This window comes from Suricata suricatta, chromosome 3, assembly GCF_006229205.1.
Source record: "Suricata suricatta isolate VVHF042 chromosome 3, meerkat_22Aug2017_6uvM2_HiC, whole genome shotgun sequence".
Classification (NCBI taxonomy): domain Eukaryota; kingdom Metazoa; phylum Chordata; class Mammalia; order Carnivora; family Herpestidae; genus Suricata; species Suricata suricatta.
Window position 1 is genome coordinate 31371177 of NC_043702.1, and position 12841 is coordinate 31384017.

The 12841-nt window shown below is 34.0% G+C and overlaps 1 protein-coding gene across 10 annotated transcripts in view; it reads right to left on the reverse strand.

Moving 5' to 3' along the window:
• NBEAL1 (neurobeachin like 1) overlaps window positions 1-12841 on the reverse strand; it is a 173273-nt gene that overhangs the window by 134758 nt on the left and 25674 nt on the right. For all 10 annotated transcript variants that reach the window (XM_029934027.1, XM_029934026.1, XM_029934033.1 and 7 more), the window contains exons 4-6: window positions 8656-8817; window positions 7159-7240; window positions 6489-6616 (exon numbers count right to left, since the gene is read on the reverse strand). In XM_029934027.1, coding sequence (XP_029789887.1) covers window positions 6489-6616; window positions 7159-7240; window positions 8656-8817 — 372 coding nt within the window. The remainder of the gene's footprint in view (window positions 1-6488; window positions 6617-7158; window positions 7241-8655; window positions 8818-12841) is intronic.

Below are 12841 nucleotides of genomic sequence, written 5' to 3' on the forward strand. Positions count from 1 at the left end.
TCTGTCCTCCCCTTCTCTCTCTATCAAAACAAATAAAACTTAAATAAAATACAATAAAATCTCCAATCTGTAAAAGAACTTGTTCAGCGGTACTGCTAATTTGACATCTCAGACTGTAGAGCTTATTACCAGAGTGCAAACTAAATTCATGAGAAATCAGGCCACTCTGCCATTTTCTGAAATTTCATCTGGACAGAAAGAATCCATGCCACTGCCTTCCTCCATTTTAAGTATGTAAGTCTAGTATGGGCTGGGATTATTTTTGTTTTGAATGACAACTGTAGTATTTTTGACAGCTGAATTATTTCTACAGACTTTGGTAAAGCCAAGACAAATAGCATGTGCCTTTACTAAGAGCATTTCAAAACAAAATGAGTCTCTTAGATAGAGAATGCAGTGTGGGTTTTGGGGTTTAAAGGCTATTGTTACAATGAAACATCCAACTGGTGGATTGTTGAGAATTAAAAAAACAAAAATAAAAAAACTCAGACATTTTTTATGCCGTTAAAAAACTCTTAACATTGTTAGAGAAAAGCAACAAAAATGAAAAATATTTGAAAAACAGCCACACAGAAATTCCATAAATCTACATATGACCTACTGAGAAAGTAATGGGTTAAGATGACTTCTTAACAACCAAAATTGAGATATTAGAATTATTTTCCTTATATTAAATGCAAGGAGGAAAAGTCAACTGACTACAGAATAAGCCAATAAGGCAGGCACAGCTGGCCTGAGTAATGGCAGAATAAAGAGTTCTAAGGTCCAGGGGTGCCCGGTGGCTCAGGTGGTTGAGCATCCGAATTTGGCTCAGGTCATGATCTCAGTTTGTGGGTTTGAGCCACGTGTCAGGCTCTGTGCTGACAGCTCAGAGCCTGGATCCTGCTTTAGATTTTGTGTCTCCCTCCCTTTCTGCCCCTCCCCTACTCATGGTCTGTTTCTCTCTGTATCAATAAAAAATAAATATTAAAAAAAATTTTTAGGGGCGCCTGGGTGGCTCAGTCGGTTAAACGTCCAGCTTCAGCTCAGGTCATGATCTCACAGTTCGTGGGTTCGAGCCCTACGTCGGGCTCTGTGCTGACAGCTAGCTGAGAGCCTGGAGCCTGCTTCGGATTCTGTGTCTCCCTCTCTCTCTGACCCTCCCCTGTTCGCGCTGTCTCTATCAAAAATAAATAAAAAACAAAAATTAAAAAAAATTTTTTTAGAAAGAGTTCTAAGATCCAGATTTACTATATTTCATATCAGATAATCTGCTACTGTACTGCTTTCCAAATCTGTGCCATTTTCATTGTGGAGAAGGCAGAAGAATTAATACATTTTATATTTATTTTAATTTTTTTAATGTTTATTTTTGAGAGAGAGACAGAGAGTGCACAGGGAGAGGCAGAAAGAGAAGGAAACACAGAATCCAAAGCAGGCTCCAGGCTCTGAACTGTTAGTACTGAGCTGATGTGGGGCTTGAACTCACAAACTGTGAGATCATGACCTGAGCTGAAGTGGGATGTTTAACCAACTGAGCCACTGAGGCGCCCATGTATTTATTTTAAATTCAAACATTAGTGGATCTTTCTATTTAAATAATACTGTTATTGACATTTTTTAAAACCTTTACGATAATACAAATATGACTAGAGTTTCACATTAAAAATTTAGCCACGCCTTTAAAAAAATTCAGTAATGATGTAGAAAAATTAATTTTAAAAGAATGATTCAGCTTTCAGTTAAGTTTTATCATGAGATTATTTACATTGTTTACATTTTGTACTTTTATTATAAATTATGGTATGAACTAACAGACTGGATATATACTATACAAATATCCTATCCAACTACTGTACTACAATTAAAGTTCTCACTTTAGTAACACAATGAAAATATACTCCCGCAATTTGTGATTCATGACTCATTCTAAAGGTCCTGTATTAGATTTAACATATGAACATAAATAGTTCCCATTACTGTTGTAGTAAAATTTAATATGCTAACATAAATAAAAAGGGTGAAAACCATTACACATAACGCAAACATTAAGGCATAAGTACTCTGCACTAGATGTTTTCAATAGGATAAGACAGAAGAACTAAAAATGAACTCAGTCTTGTATCATTTTTAGAACACAGCACACTTGTTTCATTATTATCTGATATTTGGATCAAGCATCTAGCACTTAGCAGATGCTAATACACACCAATCTTCTGAGGACTGCAAAACGAGTTTGCATCTTAGTTTTCTAAGTTCATGTCCCTTGATCAATTATTTTGTGCTTCTTTTTTGTGCTGCCATCATGCCTAGGACATATATATCTTTCTTAATTTTTCAACTTTTAACCTGGAAATAAATTCAAGCTTTCGCAAAAGTTGCAAGAATAAAAATAGTACAAAGAACTTCAAATATATCTTACTCAGGTTCATTGTTAAAATTTTATCCCAAATCCTTTATCATTTGCTCACTCTCTTCCCATATGTACAGTAACACTATTTATATATACATATATTTACACATATTACATTTTTCAGAATGTTTAAAAGGAAATGATATATATTCCGGCACTTCTAAATACTTAAGTAAATACTTGCTAAGAAAAGGGATACTGTCTTATACAACAACACAGTATAATTATAAATTTCAATACATGTAACAATATAATACATTTATCCACCATTCATAATCCAGTTTTGTCAACTGACCCAATAATAGTCTTAATAGCATTTCTGCCCCTCTTTGTACAGCTTTCTATCCAGATATTACATTTAGCTATAATAGATCTTTTCCCTTCTCTAATCTGAAACATTTCTACAACCAAAGGATATTTTTAAAGAATACTGTCCCACACTCCCTCCTTTTATTTATTAAAATGTTCCTCATTTGGGGTTTGCTTGATGTTTTCATTCAATTATATTTAGATTATGCATTCTTGGTTGGAATACTATAAAAGCAGTAATGTGTCCTTAGAGCACCTCAGTTGGAGGCACAGATGTCTATGTGCTTCTCACTGATGTTAATTTTGATAATCCAGTCAATTTACTAGCCAGTACCATATAAAATAATTACTAATTATTCCTTTGCAATGAAGAAGTAATCTTTGGGGAAGAATTTTAAAACCATGCAAAAATCATGCTGCTTACCGAAACTTCCCCTAGATTTATCATCCTAATCTTATGCAAAATGTTGATTTTTTTCCTAATACCCCTTGTACATTTACTAAATTGGCATTTGGCCTTCTACCATAAGCAAGTGTCCTCCCTTCTCCCTTATCTATCTATCTATCTATCTATCTATCTATCCATCCATCCATCTATCCATCCACCCATCCATCCATCCACCTGCCTACCTACCTATCATCTATTACTGGTCTGAACTCATTAATTTCTTTTTTTCTGAATGGTTTATAATTCCTTTTTTTTTTATTTGACTTGGTGGGAGGTGGGAAAGGAGAGGGTGAGAGAGAGAGAGAGGGTGAGAGAGAGAGAGAGAGAGAGAGAGAGAGAGAGAGAGAGAGAGAGAGAACGAACCATAAGCAGGCTCCACACTCAGCAGGGAAAGCAACACAGAGCTCAATCTCCCAACCATTTGATCATGACCCGAGCTAAAATCAAGAGTCAGTCATTTAACCAACTGAGCCACACAGGTGCGTCAATTCTTTTTTTTTTAGTAGTAAATTCTACACCCAATGTGGAGCTCAAACTCACAACCTCTAGATCAACAGTCACATGCTCTCCCAACAGAGCCAGTGTGTAATTCTTTCCAGCAATTAATTATTTTCATGTATACATTGTCCCAGATTTGGCCAGTAGGAACACCAGGGCGTAATTAAGGCTACTTAACTTGTTTTTATCTTTGGGCAGGTAATGAATCCTACTAAACTTACACTGAGTACAAAGTAGAAAATAAGTACACTTCTAAATAAATGCTTGAATGAATAAGTGCTTTTTAGGAAAGAATTCTTTCCCTACATCAATTTAAGTTTCACTTGATGAAATCTTTCTAAATAAGCAAGATGCTACAAACATAACCAAGACTGAACCAATAGATCAATCAAATCTATTCAATCAAATTACATATGGAGATATAAAAAAATCCATATATTTCATCAAACAAGCAAGATTTTAAATGGCTCTGTATTTGGAATAATGCTAAATCTGTTTTAGCTGTTTTGGTAAGCAACAAACACAAACAATAAATAAGAAAATATATACATTTCTAGTTTCCACTTAACTTCAGAATCAGATTATTATATAAAGTATAAGAAACCGCTATAGCTCCCTTGTATAGATCTCCAACGAGCTACAGATTTTTCCTAATTCCATGATTTATTTGCAGTATGTTTCATTTTCCTATCAAAGTCAAAGTAAGCCAAGTCTGAACCTCTGCTTTACCATTTACCTCTGATGCAGTTCCTACCATTAGCAGGAAAATTGTTATGCTTATTGGAGATAATATGTGGACAGCTTCCAGCATAATTCCTGGTGTGATATTGCACACACACTCATAAATGCCACCACTCAACCCCTACTCTTTGTTCCTCTTTCTGCTGTCATCTCATATATGTAGAATTCTCTTTCTATGCTACCGTGTTTAAATTTCCTCTTGGTTTTGGCTCTCAAAAGTTTTTGTTTTCATTTACCAATTTTGTTTTAATTTGTTGTTAAATCTACTTTTTTGTATATTCTCTCCTCCCAATTTGATTTAAAAATTTTTTTTAAATACTTATTCATTTTTGAGAGAGAAAAAGAGAGAGAGAGTGGGAAAGCGGCAGAGAGAGAGGGAGACACAGGAACAGAAGCAGGCTCCAGGCTCTGAGCCATCAGCACAGAGCCCGACACGGGGCTCAAACTCACAAGCCATGAGATCATGACCTAAACTTACATCAGAACCTTAACCGACTGAGCCATACAGGGGCCCCTCCTTCTCTCAATTTTAAATTCATTTTGTTCTTATTAAGATTTCTTTAAAAACTTCTCCTGTCTTTTTCAGACCAATCTTATGTTTCTCTTTCTGTATATACCTTGCTGTTTACAAAGAAAAACTGACAGTTTCAAAACTTAAAACGTTATCTTAAATTTGCCATTACTAACATATCTAAGGTGGATGATGGGGAAGTACCAAGAGTGAGAGCAAGAGATACCATTTTCTTAAGAAATTCCTGGCGTAAATTCAAAATAGAGAGAATACTGGCTTCCATTAAGGGAGGCATTGAGGAGCAGCAGCCACCTTATAGACGTGGGCCTCAACAAAGGCCACAAAGAAGAATGTGAGGAAGCTGAAGTACAGCTGCTGCCATGGAGCTGCTCAAGGTCTCCAAGGACAAGAGTGCCCTTATGTTCATCAAAAAAAGGGTGGGGACAAACACACAGGCTAAGAGGAAGAGAGAGAAGCTGAGCAACCTGGCAGCCATGAGGAAAGTGGCAGCCAAGAAGGACTGAACCCATCTTCTCTGTATGTAATAAAGCCTTTTTAATGGGGGCGGGGGGGAGGGTACGTACTGGGGGAAGAACACTGATTAGTTGACAACCAAAGTGATGAGTGAGTAGAAAGACTATAAATGGAGCACTCTTCTTTTTGAGCCCTGAAGTGGTAATTCTACTACTGTCACTAAGCTGCAAACCCATCATCCTATATTCTATCTGCTTTGTAAGGTTGTGACAGGAACTCTGCACACTGTACTTCTTTTTCCAGGTACTCTACTGTTGGGTTCACCAGCAGTGAATATTAAATGGAGCCTGGAAGGCTAGGAGAGTAAAAAGAAACTGATTCCTAATTTTTTCTTACCACCCAACAGTTAACTGTAGCAACCACAGTTGGCTCCTGTCTTGAGGTTATTTTTGCAATTCCAGCACTAGCCTCTTCATGGCTGCCCAGCTAAGCAATGCTCTTTCACCAGAGGTCAGAGACCCAATACTGAAGGTCCTCTTCTCCAAACGTCTGATTCTGGTAACTCCAATCTCTTCCTTTTGTCCCACAGCCCCAGGGAAGTAGTTGCTTCCTGAAGTCACTTTCTCTGTATTACATCATTATCCCTACTTGTTTTTTGAGTTCTCTAATACCTATTTAACAATATCCTCCTATTATATCCTTTTAAAACACCTAGTATGATTTATTCTCCTGACTAGACCCTGGCTGACACAAGTCCCACAACTAAAAGCAGACAAAATATTTTTAAAAATCAATTCCATATTATGAAATATTTTAAAAAAAAGAAACCTTTCCCTGAAAAATATGTACATGCTACTTGATGTTTACAGTGCTTTGAAATTTTCCTATCTGATTATTAGCATAATCTGAAATAAAGTTCAGAGTAAATTTATTATCTGGAAGTGGCAGTTTTTGCTAATTCATTACTTTCAACATAATTCTCTATCTGAGATAGAGATAGGGGTCTTATACACATCTTACCAATTTCTTTCATAAAGAATAAGACCTGTATTAAAGAATTACATAGATTTATGACATTAAGGTTTTAAGTGAACATTATAATTTATAAGACATACCCTGAAATTCTATGCCTCCAATTCCGATATGGATCATATAAACTTTCACAAAATGCCAATGCATGGATTACAAATTCTTCAATAGATGTCTGATCTGCCAATTCCTTTTCTTTTTTTTTGCTTTTTAACTGCAAGTAGAGTTAAACATAAAATTGTATTTAGTTAATTAAACTGCATAACATTCTTATCTACATCATTAAAAAATAACACTTTTCATTCATCATTTAATAAATCATTTTTATTCAAATAAATCTAAGATCCAACTGAGTTTAAAGAGTTAATCATATGGACTAGATATAACCCTTCAAATATTAAATATGGCCTAGAGAGAGTTTCAAATGGATACCCAATCATCTTTGCAAAAAAAGTATGTGTTCAATAACAGCAATATTTGATGATAAATAATATTTAACTTGAGAAATTATATCATTGTAAAAAGCCACTTATAAAACAGTAATTTTTAATTAAAATATAATTAAGAATTGCTTCTCTTTTAGGTAAGATGGTTTAAAGTATTTAAAATATATAGTTCCTAATGGTCATTTTAATTCTCTTCTCAAATATTACCTCCTCTAAAAACATTTAACTTTGCTAATTATAATGTTTTTAAAAAGGCAAACCTAGTTACTTTCAGTAAAGCAACAAAAGGAATATATTAATTCACACCTACTTGCTGAATGTAGAGTGTTGTCATAGTGATGACATGATTAATGTATGAGCAAGTCCCAATTTCTTCCACATTAGACAGATTTCTGTGAGGGAAAAAAAATATTTATTACATATGAATAGTGAGAAAAATGTATGCTCATGTATTCAGGTTGAATTTTGAAAATACATGTTGGTAAATGAAATATAAATGACATTTATTAAAACTTAAAATCAATATGGTCACCTAACTGCTTTACCACTAAGAATGTAAAAAATACCTCATGCACTATTTAATTACCACTAAAAACAGAAAACATCGAAGAAGTACATGCTGATAAACATTTATTTATTATAGAAAAATTGAACAGTATCACAAAGTAGAAACAAAAAAGAAACAGTTATTTATCTACATGGTTTCTGATTTCTCTAAAACTGTACTAAGTAGTTAACTAGATAAAACATAGGAAATCAACACACCATCTCATGTCTTATCACCCAAGTAAACCTTTTTTCCTTAATCCTTTTAATTCTTATATTCTTTTCTCAATTTTAAGGATAATAAAGAACACAAAATCAGGAAACCAGTCTATAGTTATGAAAGAGCCTAATTTAGGGAATAAAAATTTGAGCAATAATTGCTCAATTTTTCTATGATTCCTGCAATCAGATAAAAAAACCAATTAAGTAAAAGGTAAATAAATGCATAGTAAATTACGTCCCTGTTTGACTACTAATTAATTCTAAAATATTTCTTAAAAAATAGTATATATTATAAGTATTCCACAAAGAAGAGAGATTTTAAAGAAGTATACAGTGCCCTAACCCAATCGTTCCTAAATTTATATATGCAGGTTAATGAGCAATTCAGGAAAAATTAGAATGGCTAAATTCTTTTTGGAGTCAGGATTTCCATAAGTAAGGCTCAAGCTTTGTGTTCCTATTAAGCTTCCCAGTTGATACTTATGCACACCAAAATTTAAGTAACATAGACCTAATCATCTACACACCCAGAAAATATAAGCTATAAGATAATTATACTTTCTTTGGTAAAATTATAAAACTAAGTATTAGAAAAATACACTTCACAATTTTACAGCAGTAAACATGTTTACAGGTGAGGACCACACAGAAAACACAGATGCGACAAGTTGTTGGTTAAGTAAAAACTCCTGTCACTGTCCTTACAGCAATTATTGTTTTTTCAATCTTGGCTGAATCTGTATAATTAAGTATGGTAACTAAAAGATTTTCTAATAGTGGCTCAGTCAGTGGAGCATGTGACTCTAGATATCAGTTTGTGAGTTCAAGCCCCACAAAAAGCATGGAGCCTACTTTAACCAACTAAATAAACAAACAAACAAATAAATGGCTTTCCAATATAATAATAAATCATAAGCCTTTTACAGAAGGTGCATTCAATCTTCAAAGCTCCATATGAGCAATAAACACCACTAACAATAAATACATTATTATTTTGATAATAATTATTTAAAACAGATAGTTTGTTTATACCAGATACCTGCAAAGAATAATAAAGAACTTGACGAGCAAAACTGATAAAGCTTGTTGCTGTTCCTCTAACCCGTCTGCCATTTTCTGAACACACTGTAGTAGCTGGATCCTTAGAACCTGCAGAATATTATCAGGAAGTAGAGATATTCCTGGAGGCACATCATCCACCCTACAATGGGGGAAAGGTAAGAAGGGTGATTAAGTACAGGAAGAAAATCTTTGACACTCTAAAAGAATTGCATTTTCACCTCAAATTCTTAAGAAGCTCTTTTATTTCAGATGCTCTGTGCCTTTTCTGCAAGGCACCACCAGAAGATCAGTGTGACACCTTAGAAGATTAGTAGAGGACAGTAGGTAGATAGTCTTACATCCGAAGAGGCTTACAGAAAAGAGAGTAAGAGAGTCTCTTTACTATCTTCAATTGTGCTATTTTCAAATAAATATTTAGAATATAAATTAGTTCAATGTCTACTTAGAAATAAAATCTATGTGTATATATGTATGTGCATATACCATTTCTAAAAGAAACAATAACTAGCAAATAAAAATGAACCTGTAAGTAGCTTAATATCTTTTAACTGCTTTACTAAATAAACAATATTCACCTAACTATAGATGGTCAGAAAAAGAGAAGCTATGTGGTCAGAAAAGGGAGAATGATAAACAGAGAACCCCAAGCAGGAGCATTAATACTTTTTAAAGCAATATTTCAATTTTTTTTAAGTTTTTTTGTTCAAGTAACATTTCAATATTTTGTGACAACTGGTTTTTGGGTAAGATGAACATCAGGTTCTTAACGGACAAAAACCAATATTAGATATGACTGGCTAGTCTCTTACAATTCCCTTGGAATCAAAGTAAGAAGACCCGTGTACTTAAGTTCCACATCTGTACCACAAAGCATTCATTTGATCTCTGAACTGCCCTAATCTCTAAAATTGTAGTATTATTTGCCCTGTTTCACAGGATTCTGAAACCGAAAAGTTAATGTGTATTTTTAGCTATATGTAAAAAACTATAAAAATGTAATATATTTTAAATATACTATCACTAACCACCGAATGCTGATTTTCCTCTCTCTATTAAGAAAAATACCCAATCACAGGGTGACTCAGTTGGTTAAGTGTCCAACTCTTGATTTCAGCACAGGTCATCATCTCCCAAACCATAAGGTCTCACAATTTGTGAGATCAAGTCCTGCATTGGGCTCTGCACTGACAGTGCAAAGCCTGCTTGTGACATTCTCTCTCTCTCTGCCCTTCCCCATCTCACGCGTGTGCGCGCTCACTGTTTCTCTCTCAAAATTAATAAAGAAAAATACCCAATCTCAAAGGAGCACCATGAAGAGTTCCTATAATTAAATGACAGTTATACTTTATAATAGTCTCTTCTTCAGATAACACTTAATATGAAGATTTACTACTATTTTTACACTGAGTATAAAGCTATTTTATTCACTGTAGCCAGAAAAACTGAAGGCACTTTACCAACAGTCACATAAATATATATGATAAATATTTTAGCCTTTAGCCTAACCACCCTACAGCATAAAGTGCTCTATAAAATAAACACCTGACTACTTTAATTATATAGAAATCACAAAGCACATTACCAAAGTTTGCCAAATTCTACAATCACATCACAAAAACACATTTCATTTTAATCTGGGCATCACTTCACCTATACTTTGGATTCTTTCGTTCTTTCTTATTTATAGGTGGTACTAGAAAAACTCTCATTTTTATATATACCTCTTTCCTGTTAAAGACCTAAAAAGAGGTGACTTCAAAATAATAGAGATTTAAATTTAAAAATGTAACTGATTTTCAAGACTAAGCTAAACTATTCCTACTCACTTTTCCAAAAACGTAAGTCAACAACAAAGAAACATTAGACTTCCTAATATTCAATCCTAGTTACTTAAAGGATTAGCTCCCTTTTTCCTCCGAGTTGTCCCATTTGCTATTTGCATTTTTAAAAATTTTACTAGACAGAGAAAAGTTAGCTTTCTAAAAGAGAAATCGATTGTTGTATTTACTAACATTCATTATAAAATTTGGGCTTGGTTAGAACATGACTTAGAGGTAAAGCTGAAGTTTTTGGCCATGTTCCTAATGGATGAGGATTTAAGAATTTGAAAACATTTTCCCACCACCAGGACTTTACTGCCCCCAAATACTAAGCTCCTTTTACTGAAATTTCCTAATCTCCAGAAATCTGTTCCACTCTTCTATTTGGCTACTGAATGTCTGTATTAAACAGCTGCCCATTATTGTCTCCATCTAACACAGGAAAAAGTCCAGCTTAGATTTCAAGGCTTTAAATTCTGGTAAAAGCACTCGTCATCTTGCATTATGAATTCCCTAACTTAGAAGTTCTAGAAAGTCAGTTTAATTTAAATGAGAATTATCTGTGAGTTTCTTATCTTTAAGGTGAATAGACTAATTTTATACATCTTGCACAAAGTATTCACTTGAAAAACTAAAAGTTTTCTATTAGTAAAATCTAAATTCATGGTGTAGTTTCCCGGCATATATGAAATAAAATTTTAAATAAACTAACTAAATCATGAATAAAGTAATGCTCTGGCATTTTTCAGCTGATTTTAAATATAGTGCAATATAAGTTTACACAATGTTTTTAAAATGATCTTCCAAGAAAGGAGACATGTATAACAAGAGCATCTTACAAACTTGACAAGAGTTCATTCCAATATTCTAAGCATTTAGACCAAAATCCTGACTCACATTAAATCCTTAGGCTCATGATTTATTTTTATTTTCACACTTATTTATTTATCTTGCAAGAGAGAAGGAGCACATACATGCAAGAGGGGAGAAGCAGTAGGAAGACAGAGAACCCAAGCAGGCTCTGAGCAGTCAGTGTAGAGCCCCATGCAGGGCTCAATCTCATGAACCGTGAAATCATGACCTGAATCAAAATCATGAGTTGGACACTTAACTGACTAAGCAACCAGGTGCCCTTGTAGGCTCATAATTTAATGTGAACTGCAAATTATTAAAATAAAAGTACTTCTAAGCACAACCGATAAAAATACTCTTTGATGAGTAGAAATCAACAATAGATATTATTTTGAGTTTGAGACTAGTATTTTTCAACCTTTAAAACTTGTTATAAATAATACAGAACTCAAACTATATTTATAAATAATGAAACACTAGTGCTTTCTAAGCATTAAGTATATCTTTTCTTAAGTTCAATGACTTGGTCCAAAGCTCTAATGATTTCTTCTCTGAATTATTAAAATTGCCTCTTAACTGAGCTTCATGCCTTCAATCTCAACCCTTTCCAATTCAGCCTTCTAATGCTACCAAAGGGAATTTTAAAAAACAAACTTGATCATGATACCTCAAGCAGAAAATTCTTTAGTAGAGTCTCATATCTTCCATAACAAAAAATCAGTCCATTAGCAATGCATGGCATTTCATGATCTGACTCCTGATTTTCCAGACTCTACTCAGCCATACCTATCCACTTACTGCCTAGGACCATCCCCAAACTGCAAACACTTTCCTCTTTGAAGATTTTTAATTCTCTAAATACTTCTCATCATCAGCTACCACTCATTTCTCCCCTTCCATCTCAACATATCTATAAATGGAGTTCCTTTTGTGGCTAAAAGTGTCTAGTGCCTTCTCATTTCTCCAGCTTTTTACTCTAGCCAACCTGACCTCTCTTACCTAATAACTACAAGGTCTTCAAAATGGTTTGAGATACGGTAAAAAACTACCTGGGAAGTTGGTTTACACTTTCACTTGTACTTTTCCACAAAATTTGAATTTTTCTCCCATTTCATGATTTTCAAATCTAGCTTTTAAAAGTCTGAATACTTCATCTCTTCCAAGATATTTTCTAAGACCCTACTCTATAATAAAACCATACTTATAAGTATAGTGAGTTCATCAGTCAGAGAAAGACAAATACCATGACTTCACTTATACAAAAATTTAAGAAACTAAACAGATGAACACAGAGGAAGGGAAGCAAAAATAAGATAAAAACAGAAAGGGAGACCGACCATAAGAGACTCTTAAACACAGAAAAAAAATTGAGGGTTGCTATTATGGTGTTGGGTACAGGGATGGGCTAAATGGGCAACAGGCATTAAGGAGGGCACTTACTGGGATGAGCACTCGGTGTTAATATGTAAGGGATGAGTCATTAAATTATTC